Source organism: Nomascus leucogenys, chromosome 21 (genome assembly GCF_006542625.1).
Source record: "Nomascus leucogenys isolate Asia chromosome 21, Asia_NLE_v1, whole genome shotgun sequence".
Classification (NCBI taxonomy): Eukaryota; Metazoa; Chordata; class Mammalia; order Primates; family Hylobatidae; genus Nomascus; species Nomascus leucogenys.
In genome coordinates, this window is record NC_044401.1 from 15,568,419 (window position 1) to 15,585,544 (window position 17,126).

At 35.7% G+C, this 17,126-nt stretch overlaps 1 protein-coding gene across 4 annotated transcripts in view; it reads left to right on the top strand.

Annotated features, from left to right (window-relative positions):
- The window catches only part of CBLB (Cbl proto-oncogene B), a 217,787-nt gene that overhangs the window by 78,336 nt on the left and 122,325 nt on the right, over positions 1-17,126 (top strand). For all 4 annotated transcript variants that reach the window (XM_030801589.1, XM_030801590.1, XM_030801591.1 and 1 more), the window contains exon 4: positions 15,542-15,688. In XM_030801589.1, coding sequence (XP_030657449.1) covers positions 15,542-15,688 — 147 coding nt within the window. The remainder of the gene's footprint in view (positions 1-15,541; positions 15,689-17,126) is intronic.

Sequence of the window (17,126 nt, forward strand, 5' to 3'; positions counted from 1 at the left end):
GCTTGTTTTATCAATTTGTTAAGTCTAGATTATATTTCATAAGGACACAGGGAAGAAACGCTCCTAACTCATTTGTTATCTTACAACAGAGAAATCTTCAAGAGATCTTTTAAATTTGGGTAAAAATCTAAGAATTCCTAATGATTAAATTATGCCTGGTGATATGTATTATTGAAAGTGGTTTTCTGTTTTGAACTCCCCATTCATGCAGTTCTCCCTGGTGGAAGCATGGTTGCACATGCAGACCTCTGAATTCCTGAGCAGCATGGGTAGAAGGGGTCCTATGCTGGTGCAATGGGCAGCCTGGATGGGGAGGCAGGGTCCTATCTATGATGTGTTCTTGCTGCCCTATCAGCCTCTTTCCTGAATACACATCACTTCTATCCCTGCAGTCTGTCATATTGCCAGACTGATCTACATCTGTATGCCTTCATCTGCCAGGCTCGTTGCCTGGCACGTTCTTCTGCATTTGCTGTGCTCCTCTTAACAGAGTTGAACACCTCTCTTTAGTTCCTGTGTTTTGGAAGCACCTTGAATGACCTTAGTTGTATAGTTAGAGTGTATGTAATTGTGTGTTTTTATATCTAAGTAACCACTAGACTGTCGACTCCCAGAAAGCAAGGACTGAACTGGTCTTTATCTTGTATTTCCATTACCTAATGTAGTGGCAGATTTTAGCAGGTCCTCAAAAAAGGTTCATTGAGTGAATAAACTTTATTAAAGTCGATGGAACTCCATATATGTTGATTATAATTTTCATGCACATAAAATCAATCTGAAAACAGGGAGAACTGATAGTTGTGTAAGTAAGCTATACTTGTAGACAAGCAGCAAGCTGTGACATGAGTAAGATGTGTAAGAAAATGAAAAGATTTTCTAGTGCTGCTTTGCAGCCTGATCTTTGTGGATTATTTGTAGCACTTTTTCCTCTATTTTAATATTTAATTCCTTAAGAAATAATTAAGCAAGAAACCATTTTTAAAAAAGTACACAATCTTCCTATCATTTTAATGTTTAACAGAAATATTAAAATTTGTTTTTTAAATTATTTTCTTATTTTTATTACGATAAAATGATCAGTATCTTCAGGAGAGGAATAATGGTTGATTCTGGTGCTTACCATATAGATTAAGTGCTGCAAGTCTTGGCTATAACAATGCATCTATTGAATAACCGTTTCACTAATAGCATTACATAGGTAGACGGGTAGAGTGATCTGTTAAGCAATATTTTTAAATGTCTTCTTAAAAGTGTTGTAATGATAGGTCAGGTACAGCTGGATGCCAAAAGAATTATGCTAAAAAAATCAGTATGTATCTTTAGTGTTGATAAGTAGGATTATTAATAGTGCTTGACTTTTAAACAGAGACCCCATTGAATAGACTAGACAAGCCGACATCCAGGATGATTTCTTATCTAGACATATGTCAAATCTAGTTATGTTAAATTGTCTTCAGAAGACACATAATTTAAATGGCAGCTTAATTAAAAGACACTGCTATTAGGTCTATAAACATTCTATGTCTTTGCTTACATTTTACTACATACAATGTCAGGGGTTTTTCTACCTTTGAGAACTTAAAACTTGTAGAAATTAAGTCTATTGTCAGTAGAAATCAGTGGATTAGCTTAATGGTATTTTCACAGTTCAGTTCATTGTGTGGTTATCTAAGTAAATATGTTTTGGGAATTAATTGCAGTAAATGCCTTCTGATTCAAATCTGGGTATGCTGCTTTCCAAATAGGATAGTACAAACTTCTTCTAAAAACCTTTCCTGGGTGGTTTTTGTATCAGAGAAAATATAGAACATGTAAAATTTATAATTTCTGATGTAAAAATTACTTTGTTTAACAAGAATAAAATTCTTAAATAAGATGTTTGATACTTTATACCCAGCTTCATCACTTATTTCTATTCTCAGAGAGAAAAGAGTCCTATCCTTTCAAGTTCCTTTCAAGTGCTAGTATTGAGTATCGTGATAATAATAGTAGATTGGTAGCTCTAATAGTGCTAATAACAATTAACATTATTGAATGCATAATCTTTTTCAGTTTTCTAAGCTGATTATTTACTGCTGTATAGCAAACCACCCCAAAATTTCGTGGCTTGATTTAACAGCAATTATTATTTGTCGTGGTTTTGTGGGTTTACCGAGTGTTTCTTCTGCTTCATGTAATGTTGGTTGGGATGCTAGTTCAGCTGGAAGGTCCAGTGGCTTTACTGTCATGCCTAGCATTTGGTACTTGGCAGTTGGGAGCGTACTTGGGTCTTTCTACCTGATTTCTTGGGCTTCCTCAGAACATGGCAGCTAAACGCAAGAGCATTTTTAAAGAGACAGAGGCAGAAACTGCCAAACTTGTAATGCCTAGCCTCAAAAGTTTATGTAGCATCATTTCTACCACATTCTATTGAGTAAAGCAAGTCACAGGCTACTTCAGTAAAAGGGGAGGGAAAATAGACTCCTCTGTGTTGGGAAGAGTGCCAAAGATTTTGTGGCCATTTTTAATTTTTTACAAATCGAGCTAAGTACTCAATCCTTTACAAAATTAGCTAAGTACTTTTACAATGTATGTTTTAGAGATCAGAAAACTGAGACTTAAAGAGGTTAAGTCAGTGTCCAAGGTCATCTAGTTACTGAGTGCTTTAAGCTTTAGAGCAAGCTTGTCCAACCCGTGGCCTGGCCCAGTACAGCTTTGAATGTAGCTCAACACAAATTTGTAAACTTTCTTAAAACATTATGAGATTTTTTTGTGACTTCTTTTTTTGAGCTCATCAGCTATTGTTAGTGTTAGTGTATTTTTCTGTGTGGTCCAAGGAAACCAAAAGATTGGACACTCCTGCTTTTTTTTTTTTTTTCTCTACTTTAGAGTTGGAGCTTTTCACCATTGTAGTATATTACCTTTAATGGTATAGGCAGATAAATTTGTCCTTCTGCTCCAAAGCCAATATCTGAGCATAGTTTTATTTATGTGGGGGGATAATTCTCTTTGCAGTCAGACTGAGATTATAAAGGTATTTGGATCACATTATTGAGGAGCCATCATGTGGTAAAAGTAGCAGTCTTTCCAGATTTGGAAATTTCTGAGTTGTTGGGTGAGATGAAAGGTAAAAATTTTTTTTTTTTTTTTGAGACGGAGTGGCTCACTGCAAGCTCCGCCTCCCGGGTTCACGCCATTCTCCTGCCTCAGCCTCCCGCGTAGCTGGGACTACAGGCACCCGCCACCACGCCCGGCTAATTTTTTGTATTTTTAGTAGAGACGGGGTTTCACCGTGTTAGCCAGGATGGTCTCGATATCCTGACCTTGTGATCCGCCCGCCTCGGCCTCCCAAAGTGCTGGGATTACAGGTTTGACCCACCGCGCCCATCCAAAAGGTAAAATTTTTACATCTCATGTTATCCTGTGTCTACTACAAATATTAGCACATTGCCTCACCAAGAGCAAATAAATAAGTCAGCTTCTTAAACCATAAGTTTCCCAGTGGGCATATTCCATTCTACTACAGTTTATATTTTTCATATGGTTTCAGTATTCTAGTGTTTACTATTCATTAACATGAAACACAGATTTTAAATTGCCTTTTTAAAAATTATTTCTGCTGCTTTGTGGTTTTCTTTGTTTTGAGGGCCAGTGTTATTCATGGAGTTTTCATTGTTGAAAAAAAGAGAAAAAGAAATGTCAGTGATGCCTGTGATGGTAAAGAACAAAATAAAAGTCAAGGCTTTCAGATATACTAATTGAAAGTTTTTATGCTTACGGTAATTTCAGTTTTCTATGTTAGATTCTTGGCATACTGCCTTCAGGATTTCTTCAGTCTAAGACTGAGGCATATTGAGGAAAGTCTGTAAGTTGAAAACATTATATAGCCTGTTGTACTTTCATGTTAGCTGTAAGTTGTGAAATGGATTCGCAGTTTTTGCTTAAAGCATATAGACATTTTAGTGCCAGACTTATCTAGTCTCCTGCTGATCAAAATAAAAGTGGTAGATAGCCCCATAGAATGTTATGGGGCCACAGAACGTATGTACCACAACCCCCTGGTTTTATAGAAGAAGGTTTATATAAGACAAGCCTTCACTCTTGTTCATATCATGGAATAGTGTGAAGGGCAGAGTTGTGTCTGGAAACCTGGTCTGTCAGCACTGTGTTTTCTTCCACTGTGTCCTAGTGTTTCCTTAATTAGCCTTGTTATTAGAAATGGAAACCAAGTCTCCAAGAAGGTCCTATCACCACCACTCAACTGTAGAACAAGTTAAATCCAGCTTAACTTTTGCATTTGTGAAAATCTTAGACCTTTAAAAAATGCATAGTCGTCATTGTATTCAGAAAGTTTAAGACTTTTATAGTGGTTCAGGGAAATTGTACTGCTGAGAACTAGTAGGTTATTACAGCCATGTTTTTCTATGATTACTTTACTTTTTATTTTTCATTTTGAAAGAAAAAAACTACCTGGCATAGTCTCAATGCTTTAAAAAGACAGCAATTTTCTGTGACGTCTAAATTTTCATTGACGTCTAAATTAGTGTTCTTCTCTTGAACTGTTATCATGCATATTAAGACATATCATATATCTAATAAATGGAAGAAAAATGTAGTTAATTGAATCATCTAGTTGGGTTTGGCAATACGCGTTTCTTTCATGATATTTTATGACAAAGAATACATGTGATGTGCTAATTTATCTACATAACTATTCTGAGGTTTCTTGCTCCTAATAATAATTTAATTTTAGTTGCATTTTTAAGGAGACTATTATAAAGGAAGGAGATAAATCATGAACTGGATTTAAGGATCCAGACCCCTCCTTCTGTTTAAACCATTTTTAGACTGTGGATTTAAGTGTTTGAGCTTTCTGTTGTCTGGTTTTTATTTTAAAGACATGAAATTAGAACTAAGAGGTTTTTCTTTTGGGGAAGGGTGTGGAAAAAATACTGGTGTGCCATTTGTGAATGTACTATGGGGGAAGGACTAACACTTTTTAGAAAATTGGGAATCAGTGGTCATGCAAGTGGTTTGGCTTGAGTGCCCCAGAGATGCCTTCTCCGTTTGAAAGCCGAAGCAGTGTGGTTGCCAGTGGAGCCTTTCAGAGGATGGGAGACATTGCAGTGAGTCTGGAAATCTATTCTGTCTCCAGTAGGCACATCTCAGGTTTATCAGAGACTATCAATATAATGGCTTTTTAATGACATTTTTGTTTCTTACTGAAAATAGGGCAATTTAAAGAATAAAAGAAAGAAAAACTATGATAATTCTACTAACCAGAGGTTACTATTGATAATGCCTTTTTGTGTATATCCTGTATTTGTTTTCCTATTTACACATCATCTATAATGTGCTATTTATAGCCTTTTAATAGAACTAAGATTGTACTGAGCATACTATTGATTATCCTGCCTTTTTCATTCTACACTTTCATTTTACCCACTTTCCCCCTGATCCTCTTACACAGTGTTATGTGTGAGAATAGATTTCCAGACTCACTGCAATGTCTCCCATCCTTCAAGGGCCCCATTGGCAACTAGGCCGTGTTGGCTTTCAAACAGAGAAGGCATATCTGGGGCACTTGATACGCACTTGCACTGCCACTGGTTCCCAGTTTTCTATGAGGTATCTATATCAGATCATGCCTAAAATGAGTGGGAATTGCTTGGCAAATTTGTGCTTGTTTTTATCTTTATATTTGCACATACTGAATAAAGAGAATTTTAATCCTGGGGAAGAAGTAGAAAAAATCTCATGATTTTCGTTTTCTTCTGTTAGTATTGCATGACATAAGCACCAGAGAGATGACTTTTTCCTCCTTTGGTTCATTTGTATTTTACTTGTCCTATTCCAAAAGAACAGTATTGAAGTGAGACACAGGTATCAATAAGGAAAATTTCCAGAGCCAGAAGAAGGAAGGAACTGTCAGGGAACAATTAGTGTGATGGGAAACTATGTTATGCTTCCTCAGAAAGTATGACAAATATGTTACATTTACTTGAGTTTCTGGAAACTGCACATGAGGGATATAGCATTAATTTCCTTTGTCTTGTTGGTATTCTGTTTTACCATTCATGAAGAAAGAAAAAAAATGAGAGAAGATAAAAGGTCTCAGAACTCACAGAGTAAAGATATTTTTCTAATTTAAAGTCAAACTCCAGAGTTTCAATTCTCCATTGAAGTGGGTTTTGGTTAAAAATTCTTTTCTGTAAACTAATTTTATAGGCTGTTCCTATCTGTCTGTTCATTAGCACTGTTTTGGGGTCAGCAAATTATTCCTTATTTATAGTTTAAAAATTCTTTGAAATTAACAAACCTTTATTGGATATCTATTTTAAGAAGTTGTTACAGGTATAAGACTTTTTCTTCTCTAACAAAGATATGTGCTCTGATAGAGATGAAACACAATATCTATGTAAAATAACCATGGTGCCCTTCAGGGAAACCTTTGTGCCCTGGCTGATAAAGTGTTGTGGCATGTCACATATGGGAAGGGATAGGGAAAAGATTCCATGTAAGTATTTTGACATAAAGCTGGTGCATTTGAGAATTCAACAGGCTGAAACATAGAAACATTGTATCAGAGTGGGGTGAAGGAATGGCTTAACTCAAGGAAAGCAGACCATTTGGATAGCTTGGGGAGAAAACAGAAGTAGTGTGAGAAATAGTAGAAAGGACACTAGAAATACTTGAGGAAAATATTATTTTTCCAGAGTTTCTAACTATATTCTATTGAGTAAAAACAAAACAAAAGCCATCCTTTATTTGTCAAAAGTGATAAAAATGATATAACAAGTAGAAGCAGGATATTCCTGCTGGGTTTGGGGTAGAACTTGGAAAAAAACTGACCAATTACGTCTTTTTGATCCATGTATTTAAAATTAAGGTGGGGGATCAGAAACAATAAATATGGATTAATTGACTCCATTCAGATTGCCACTTCACTGTTTTATGATAGACTACTGGGAATAGCAAATAATAAGAAACTTAATGTAGATTTGTTTAAAAAATTTGTTACTACTGTTGTTTCAATGTCAAGTTTATTTTGCTTGTTGATGAAACTGGTCTTTTATCACATAACTCTAGGTCATAAAAGTATAGTTTGAATTTCCAACGTTTCTAATGGTTCTTTTTCTTTTGAAAAATAATCAAAGAAAAAGTTTTGCTGTGTTCTGGTTGCTTCTGTATGAATCTCATAGCAATCATGATTTTCCATTGTGTTTACAGAACTTTCATTGTGTTTTATTGTAAAGGAATGAAAGAATGGATTGTTTTTTCTTTTTTGTCTCAAATAATGGAGTGGTCTACATTTTAAAGGTTTATTTTACGAAAGGATACTTGTTACAGATTAGGTTTCATCAAAAGAAGTTCAATACTAAAGACAAGGAATTTTCTTTTTTTTTTTTTTTTTTTTGAGACAGAGTCTCACTCTGTCGCCCAGGCTGGAGTGCAGTGGCACGATCTTGGCTCACTGCAAGCTCTGCCTCACGGGTTCACGCCATTCTCCTGCCTCAGCCTCTCCGAGTAGCTGGGACCACAGGTGCCCGCCACCATGCCCGGCTAATTTTTTGTATTTTTAGTAGAGACCGGGTTTCACCGTGGTCTCGATCTCCTGACGTCGTGATCCGCCCACCTCGGCCTCCCAAAGTGCTGGGATTACAAGCGTGAGCCACCGCGCCCGGCCGACAAAGGAGTTTTCTTTATTGAAATAGATATTGTTAAGCTTTTAAACCAAATGAAAGTATGAGTGGTCATATTATACTGTAGTAGGTTTTCATAATAAATTTTCCAGATAAAACCATTTGTTGAAATCATCAAAGTGATGTTAATCCTGCTTTTACATTGATGCAAAGTTAAAAGAACTGACATTAAAAAAATCATTTGGGAAGCTTTATTGAATAGATTGAGATAAGGTTTATCCTTCTCTTCATGCATACTGCTGTTACAATTCCAGGAGGTTTCAAAATCCACGTGAATGACCCCATTCCACCCTCAAGCTGTCCAATTCCTGGCCTGATTCACCTTCACTCTGCTGTAGCTACCAGTTGCAGGGCCAGCTGCATTTTGGCCAGAACTGCATCACCCTGGAACTGCAGCACTCTCTCTCTTCTGATTGCCATCTTTTTCTGGTTCCATCTCAGCTTTATTCCCACTGCATTGTTCTTTAACTTTGGAGCTCTCTAAATCCCTTAAATTCATTGGGTATAGGATTCTGTCATCTTCATCTTTGTAATATCAGTGCGTTGACTAAGCCTGGCATATAATAGGCACTCAGAGATTTGAAGAATAAATGACTAAATGATTGTATCAAATACTTGCCCATTGTTTGCTGTTTCTGAATTGTATGAGGCCATCATGATAATTGATGATCTTAGTAATGTAAGAATATGATTCTCTTACCTTAGTAAGAGAGCCATCAGTTTATTGGATGATAGTTATATGGAAAAAGAAGAAATGCTGCTATGATAAATATTTATATTTTTAAACAGAAGTGGTAAGTAGAATTAATAATAAATAACTTGCTTATTGAAGGTTTTCAAAAAATTAAATGCATCAGGGTCTTACCTACATGTCTTATGTATTTTTATTCAAAATTTTTAGAAATGAGGAAACAGAGGTTAAGTAACCTTTTCTTTATCTTTAAGCAGACTAAGGATATTAAGCCAGTACTAACAAACTTAAAGACCAAAGTCGTCAATATGTAAGATACTAGAAAAATTAATCAGAATATATTTTGAATATCTTGTGGAAGCTTCTCAAAGGATATTACATTGAACATGATAGGCTGGCATGTTATTTCATGTTTTAAGTAAGGCATTTGTAAGTTGTCCATTTAAATCTATTTATTTTAGAAAGCAAATATATTTGTCCTGTAAAGAGCATCCTTATTTTGAGGGATAGCTTCTTGATGTTAATAAAACTTTGTAGATAACATGTTGAAAAGAATACCACAGGCCAGGTGCAGTTGGCTCACGCCTGTAATCCCAGCACTTTGGGAGGCTGAGGCGGGCGGATCACTTGAGGTCAGGAGTTCCAAACCAGCCTGGCCAACATGGAGAAACCCCTTCTCTACTAAAGTACAAAAATTAGCCAGGCGTGGTGGCATACACCCTCTGGAGGCTGAGACACGAGAATCGCTTGAACTCTTGAGGCGGAGGTTGCTGTTAGCCTAGATAGCACCACTACATTCCAGCCTGGGCAACAGAGTGAGACTCTGTATCAGAAAAAAAGAAAAGAAAAGAATACTACAGAGAGATGGAGAGATCAAAGAATGCCCAAAGTTATCTCTCCCAGCCAGAATTTTGGGTGTAACCTCCCTAGCTGTGCTAGTGGTGGATGAGGTGTTTAACAAAGGAAATGTAAGATCTTCCTTTAGTTGCCAATTCAGTGTAGTTTTTTGGAAATAGTTTACTAAATTTCTTTTAAAGTGATCAGTTTAGTATCCAAGAAGTAAAATGGAGCAAGTTGAAAAATTGTCCTTCTGCCTGTGTTTCAGTTTAGATTGTTCCTAGGCGCACTGCTGACTTCTCTTACAACTTTGGGTAGATTCAGTCTTTATTGATATTTGAACTTTTAATGTCTGTTGTGTACTCCCCTTAGATAAGTTTAAAACTTTAAAGCATTTGGGCAGGGGGAATGGGTAAGGATCCAGTTTTGTTTAAGACTCTCAGGACCCATCTCAATAATAGTATCTATTCCCATGAGAGAGAAATGAAAGGCAAGGCTTACATCAGCCTAGTCTCCTCACTTAGGAATCATACCATTCCTAAGGTCAGAAACAGTGTGAAGTAAGTCTCTGAACCCGTTTTGGAGGGCAGTACATCAGAAATACAGTGGAAATTGCTCTTTAGCTGGATGTGAGTTTCATTTTAAGCACCACTGTTTATATTCTTTATGTCCTGCCTTTCTTTTTATGTTGAGTTTGTTTCACCTTGTAAAAATTAAGAAGAGCATGTTCTAGCTTTTAAATGTGAGAATTGAATTATTAATAGTTTTTGGGTAAAAGTATCACCTCCCATTTCTTCTGCCAAAAGCAGCACATTCTCACAGATTTGCACCTCACTGAAAATAGTCATTTAAAGTTTTCACTAATTCAGCATTTAAAGCTTTTTATTTCCTCCTTGATTTATAACACAGCTGTTTCTTGAATAGAAAAAACTCAAGGACTACATGCAATCTAATTAGATTACATTCTTTGTGTGAGTCTCCTGCATTTAGTGGAGGCTACTAATCAAATCTTGCTGTATTTTCTATTCGTTTTATGAATTTAATTCATCATGTCAAGATGGCTATAATTAGAGCAGATTACTCCTACCACATTTTATTATGATGATCTCTTCATGTCTTTTTGTTTCATACTATATGATAAATTCATTAAGGGTAGCATTGTGCCATCCTCCATCAAGCGTTATATGCTTCCTTTGTGCTTATGATGTGGACTGTAGCAACCTTAAACTGTTAAGACTTGTTTATAAACAGTGAAGCTCCATCATTCCAACAGAGTCAGCATGCTAATTCACTCTAGTTCAAATCCACATTCTTCTAGTTGAATCCCCACAATGTAACTTGACATTTGGAGAAACTGATTCATATAATTTTAAAGAAATATGATACAGGTGACAGAATCCAGGATGAAGAGGTACCTTGTTGATTAGGTGATGACATTGTGGACTCATTTCACATCTCTCTTTCTCTCTTTTTAATGTAGCTCTTCTCCTTCCTTGGTTTTTACTCCTCCCTCCCTCTTTCTTCTTCAGGCCTCCTCTAATGTTAACATCTTTGGCAGTTTGGCCAGTGTTGACAACTACTTTTTGATTATTTGGTATTTAAAAATATTTGGTATTTTAAAATACTTTTATTGGCCGGGCGCGGTGGCTCACACCTGTAATCCCAGCACTTTGGGAGGCCGAGGTGGGCGGATCACGAGGTCAGGAGATTGAGAACATCCTGGCTAACATGGTGAAACCCCGTCTCTACTAAAACTACAAAAAATTAGCCAGGCATGGTGACGGGTGCCTGTAGTCCCAGCTACTCTGGAGGCTGAGGCAGGAGAATGGTGTGAACCCGGGAGGTGGAGCTGGCAGTGAGCCGAGATTGCGCCACTGCACTCTAGCCTGGGTGACAGAGCGAGACTCTGTCTCAAAGAAAAAACAAAAACAAAAACAAAACAAAACTTTTATTGTAAAATTATTTATTACAAACAAAATCCCATGCAAAGCAAATGAATAAATGTGATGGTTAATGAAATACATGTGGAAATAAGTAGCTTCTCTTATAAGTGAAAGAACTGATGTCGAAAATTCCATGTAAAATTAATTAAAATTAAAATTACATTTATTAGATTATTGAGTCTTTTCTTTCTGGGCAGATTTTTATTTGGTTAGTTGTTTGGGGATTGTTTGGATTTTAGTGTCAGAAATATATTCTTCATAAGTATCAGATTCTTTATAAAGGCAGTCATCATTTTAGGGCTTATGATGATGGGAAATCCCATGGGCTTAGGGAAAATTGGCTAAGTATGGAAAAATTACATAATAGAAAAAATTCCATCTACAAAGATGTGTGATTGTTTCTTTTCTTCTCCCTATGGCTAGATGGTTAGAGATGATTGTATTCTTGGATTGTTTTATTTTCAAAATTGAGAGGTTTTTTTTTTTTTTAATGAGTATCAGGCTGGGCACAGTGGCTCATGCCTGTAATCCCAGCACTTTAGGAGGTTGAGACGGGTAGATCACCTGAGGTCAGGAGTTTGAGACCAGGCTGACCAGCATGATGAAACCCCATCTCTGCTAAAAATCCGAAGTTAGACGGGCATGGTGGCACATGCCTGTAATCCCAGCTACTTGGGAGGCTGAGGCAGGAGGATTGCTTGAACCCAGGAGGCAGAAGTTGCAGTGAGCCGAGATCACACCATTGCACTCCATCCTGGGCAACAAGAGCAAAACTCCATCTCGAAAAAAAAAATAGGTATCAAAGGATGCAGAGTGGGATGGGGAATAAAGAAAGCACATACTACATAGCAAAACATTGTAAACAAAAAGAAGTCACAGCGTCATATAAAAAAGAAAACGTATTTGCTATGATAACAAATTTAAATGAAATTAGATACCAGAATTAGTTTTCTGTTCTCTTTTTTTTTCCTTTTAAGCTCTAACAGAATGAGTTTGTCAGTTCTTTTCATACCTTGGTGTCGATTGCAACCTCTATAAGTATGTTAAATAATGGATTTCTAAGATGATTATTTACATATATATGGAGTGTGTGTGAGCGTATAAGTATAAAGTAAATATATTCTGGAATGTGTATGTATATATGCATATACATATATATATTCAAATATTTTTAACAATATGAGCTTGAGTTTCTTTCAAGACTAAAGGCAAAATGTATTTTTTCATTGCCTTATTTTGTGCAAAAAGCATCATTCTCAGTAAACTATAGCAAGGACAAAAAACCAAACACCGCGTGTTCTCACTCATAGGTGGGAATTGAACAATGAGAACACATGGACACAGGAAGGGGAACATCACACTCTGGGGACTGTTGTGGGGTGGGGGGAGGGGGGAGGGATAGCATTAGGAGATATACCTAATGCTAAATGACGAGTTAATGGGTGCAGCAAAACAACATGGCACATGGATACATATGTAACAAACCTGCACATTGTGCACGTGTATCCTAGAACTTAAAGTATAATAATAATAATAATAAAAGCCAAACAAAATTGTGGTGATCCATTTGCAGAAGCAAGAAAATAGAAGTATATACACATTTTATAATCAATCAGTGAGTATTGATAATAGGTATTGGTGATTATTAGAGCTTCTAGACTGTAAAAAATGTTACTATGTTTCTTTTAAAGTTTAGTGTCTACATAGCCAGTGGATCAGATACCCAGAATGGGTGCGTAATCACTGGCGTTGTGTTTCAGACTTTAGATCTAACAAGTAAAAATTAAAAAAAAAATTTGGATATGATTAAAGGACAAAGAATCAAGGGGATGGAGTGCAGCCAATTCAGGAAATAAAGAACAGTTGGTTTACCCTAATTATAGCCATCTTGATTTTTCGTTTTTCTTTTGTATGTATCAATTGGAAGTTTGGTAAAAATTATATCTTTAGCCCAATTATAAATGCATTGCGGATTTCCTAAGGTGACTTTATACTTTTCTTAAACTCAAATCTTAAAAGTCGGTTGTAGTTTGTATTAGCCACAAGTCTTTCCTTTGATATAGTAAAACAGTTTACTTTTTATTTTTTAAAACTGAATATCTTATATCTACCATCATCTAAATTGAGGATATGTTAACATAAATGACAAAATCATATTGATATGATTCAACTGATTAACAGAAATTTTACACTTGGATTAGGATCAGTTGTGCAAAAGTGGCTGAATCTAATAAAATGATGTAACATTTATGTATATTATAATGAATTTTGCAGGTTATTTATGGGCACAGGTGAAGCATTAAAACAAGGCCTGTGTTATGCCCTCCCCGCTTTCATCAAAAAGCTTTTCTTAGATAAGTTATGGAAATAGATGTTTTTTTTTTAGGGAAGATGAATTTATTGATTTTATAGAATATCTTACTGCATTCTTCTTATTACTACTTTTCCCACTTTTGATCATGGGTATCTTTATTCTGTATTCATCTTATACAGGAAGTTATATGTCTCCTTTGTAAATTAGAAAGGGTGTCACCCAATGATTTTATTGTCAGGTGCATATTACATGATCTCCTTGGTAACAAACATGAGTTTTTATTATTAGTTGACAGTTGTTAAACACAGATACATGAGTAAATATGGAGCAAAGAAACACAACTTTCAATGACAAAGGTCTGTTAATACATTGTATGGTTTTATATGTTGCAAATTTGATGACTTTCTCTGTGTTAATTTTCCTCTATATTTTTTATTGAGTCTAACACACTTGCCTTCACTCACATCCCAACACACACATAGAGACAACACACACACACACACACACTCTCTCTTTCTCATATATACAGGTGCACATACACATGCATAATAGCTGAAGCTTCAAAATGAAAACATATGCAGAATGTACCTATTGATTTCTGGTCATTCCGAGCAAAAGGGAATATAAAGAAATAAGGTTTGTTTGAAACTGGGAAATTATTTAGTATTTTGTGTTTTAATTGCTTCTTAACTATCTAGCACTAGTAGTTTTATGCCAATTAACGTAATATTGAAAATTTAAGAAATGTTGGCAAAGATTATAGGTGATTGATAGTACTATTTTGTAGTATGAAGCATGGTTTAAATCTTGTCAGAATCCCCAGAACTTAACATGGAAATTAGAATAGAGGTGACACCTGTATCTCCATTCTAAACCATTTTGTCATACTACTACAATTTTTTCCTTCTAAAACAGACTTCATCAAGTCTTCAGAATTCTGAATCCATTAATCCATTTGACTCTCCATTTATTTCTTTTCTCTTTCATTTTTTGTTTTTGAGACATTGTCTCACTCTATTACCCATGCTGGAGTGCAGTGGTGTGATCATGTCTCACTGAACCTCTGCCTCCCGGGTCAAGAGATCACATCAGGCTCCCTAATAACTGGGGCTTTAGGCATGGGCTCCCACGCCCTGCTAGTTTTTTGTAGAGATGAGGTCTTGCCATGTTGCCCAGGCTGGTCTCAAACTCTGGGCTCTAGCCATTTGTCCGCCTCAGCCTCCCAATGTGGTAGGATTACCGGGGTGATTCACCGCGCCTAGCCTGACTCCATTTCTTACAGCAGTACCTCTTAATGAGGAAAGCACGTTAGAATTGCCCAGGGGGCTTCTAAAATATGCATATATCTAGAACCCTTCCTCAGAAAATCTGATATTTAGGTAGGAGTGGCAAGTATGTTTAACAAAAACTGTGCATTGATTCAGATGCCTCTTTATGTCATGTCCTAATAATTAAAGTTTCTTACTCTGTCTCATGTTATTTTCTCCTGTTACCCTCTGCTCTGCTTTCACCATGCCAAAAATGATATAATGCAAATATGTTTTCGTTTTATACTTTTGTATTAATACTTTTGTACATGCTGTTTCTACCGCCTGAAATACCTTTTACTTCCCTCTCCATCCTCCCTTTCTCTCCTCTCCAGGTCTTTTATCTGTCAAACAGTGAGTTTTCTTCCTAGATTCTCCTCTGATGGCAAATCTTTCCTTACTCCCCCAGGTAGAAATAGTCACTCTCTTATGTTTACCATTTATATTTGATTATTATTTTTTAAGTGTCCATCTCTTCCATTAATCTGTGAGCTCAGTGAAATTATGTAATTTATCTTATTTGTGTATATGTTGAATGAATACATGGATAACTAATAAATTGACATCTGTGTTAGGAATTTAAATGTACAATGTTTTCATAAACGTTGTTTTTCAGGGCAGCGTTAAGTTGAGGTTTTCATGATCAACCACCAAGACATACGTTGATACATACATAACATTATTTGTCTTAATATATATTACCATAAAAATTTGTATGCATGTAGGTGTTTATTTCTTATCTTCATTTTTTTCCCTTGTGCCTACAGACGAAATCTCACAAAACTGTCCCTTATCTTCAGTCACATGCTGGCAGAAATCAAAGCAATCTTTCCCAATGGTCAATTCCAGGGAGATAACTTTCGTATCACAAAAGCAGATGCTGCTGAATTCTGGAGAAAGTTTTTTGGAGACAAGTAAGTAAAAATCATTTTATAGCTGTGGATCTATCTTTCGAGGGTTACTGTATCCTCCCTCCAGTTGGATATGGTATATATTTTACTTGAGTATCTTGTGAATGTATTTTATTATTTTTGATAAGCATTTTGATTGATTGGTAATTTTTATAGCCACCAAAGGTATGCCTCAATAATGCAATAGTTTTTTAGTCACTAAGTAAATATCATACAATGTTATTTATTTCATGAGCATTCATTGAGTTTGTTCTGAGAAGCAGAGGTATGTAAGAGTCTTTATACATGAGAAGCTGATAACTTCTTATAATTTAATATATACTTAATATACAAAATAAAAGGTAGAAGGGCATAGATACTTTAAAAAAATGGCATAAGTAAATTGCTCTGACAGTTTAGAAGGGAATAGTTGCTTTGGGATCAGTGATCAGGGACTGCTTCCTGGAGGAGGTGGTATGTTAAGCTTGGTTAAGATCTGAAATCGAGGTGAGAGAAGGCTCTGGCACCCTGATCCAGCCTTTCTTTGTTTTACTGCATAGAGATTATATATGTGTGAACAAGATATGAGGATAATGTTATCACAAAGATGTAGTCTGTTGCAAAGTAGCTAAAGATGTTTTCTCTTAGGTATGTTCTACAGAGACCCAGATTCTGGTGAGCTTGGTAGATAATGGAATTGAATATCTAAAGTCAGCATAATTTATGTAAAATTTGCAAAACTTTTGTCATAAATGTCTCAGTAAAATGATCAAGAATGAGCATCAGGAGGCAAGTGGTTTCCCCAGTAACCTTTTAAGAATTACCTTTAATGAGAGCGCATCCTCAGAACGTCCTAGAATGTAGGCAGAGCCCTGGCTGAGTAAGTAAGGAGGAAGTATGATTGCTTACATAGATGATTGTTTTAATCTTGTATCAAAGGTTTGTATTTGTCCTTTAACTGATGAAATTCGACATAAAAATTGTTAATATACACTTTTTTTTAGTACTTTGATATGGTGAACTGCAATATTGGTTTTCCTTTGTTTGTTTATTTTTCTTTACAAAGTACTGTGTTTACTATAGTCACCACCATGATTGGAATATACCTACATAGAGTAATGTACATTTCATTAAGCACACAATTTTTTTGGCATCCAAAATATTAAAGCCTATTTCCCACATTATACTAAAATGTATTCTGAATTATTTTTAGGCACTAAAGGAGAAAATGCCATTTTTACCATTAACATGGAAATTCTGTGTTGTAGCAATCTAGTTATTTATGATGTTCATATATTCATTCAGAAATGAAGAATTTAGAAAAAAGTTTATCCTTATCTGAATTAGAATAGCACAGACAGCTAAGACTATACTAATTAAATATTTATTAATTGTAGAAAGCAGAACAATCTTGCCAGGTTCAGGGTGTAGGAACTGAGAGGGTTTGTTTCCTGTAGTTGCA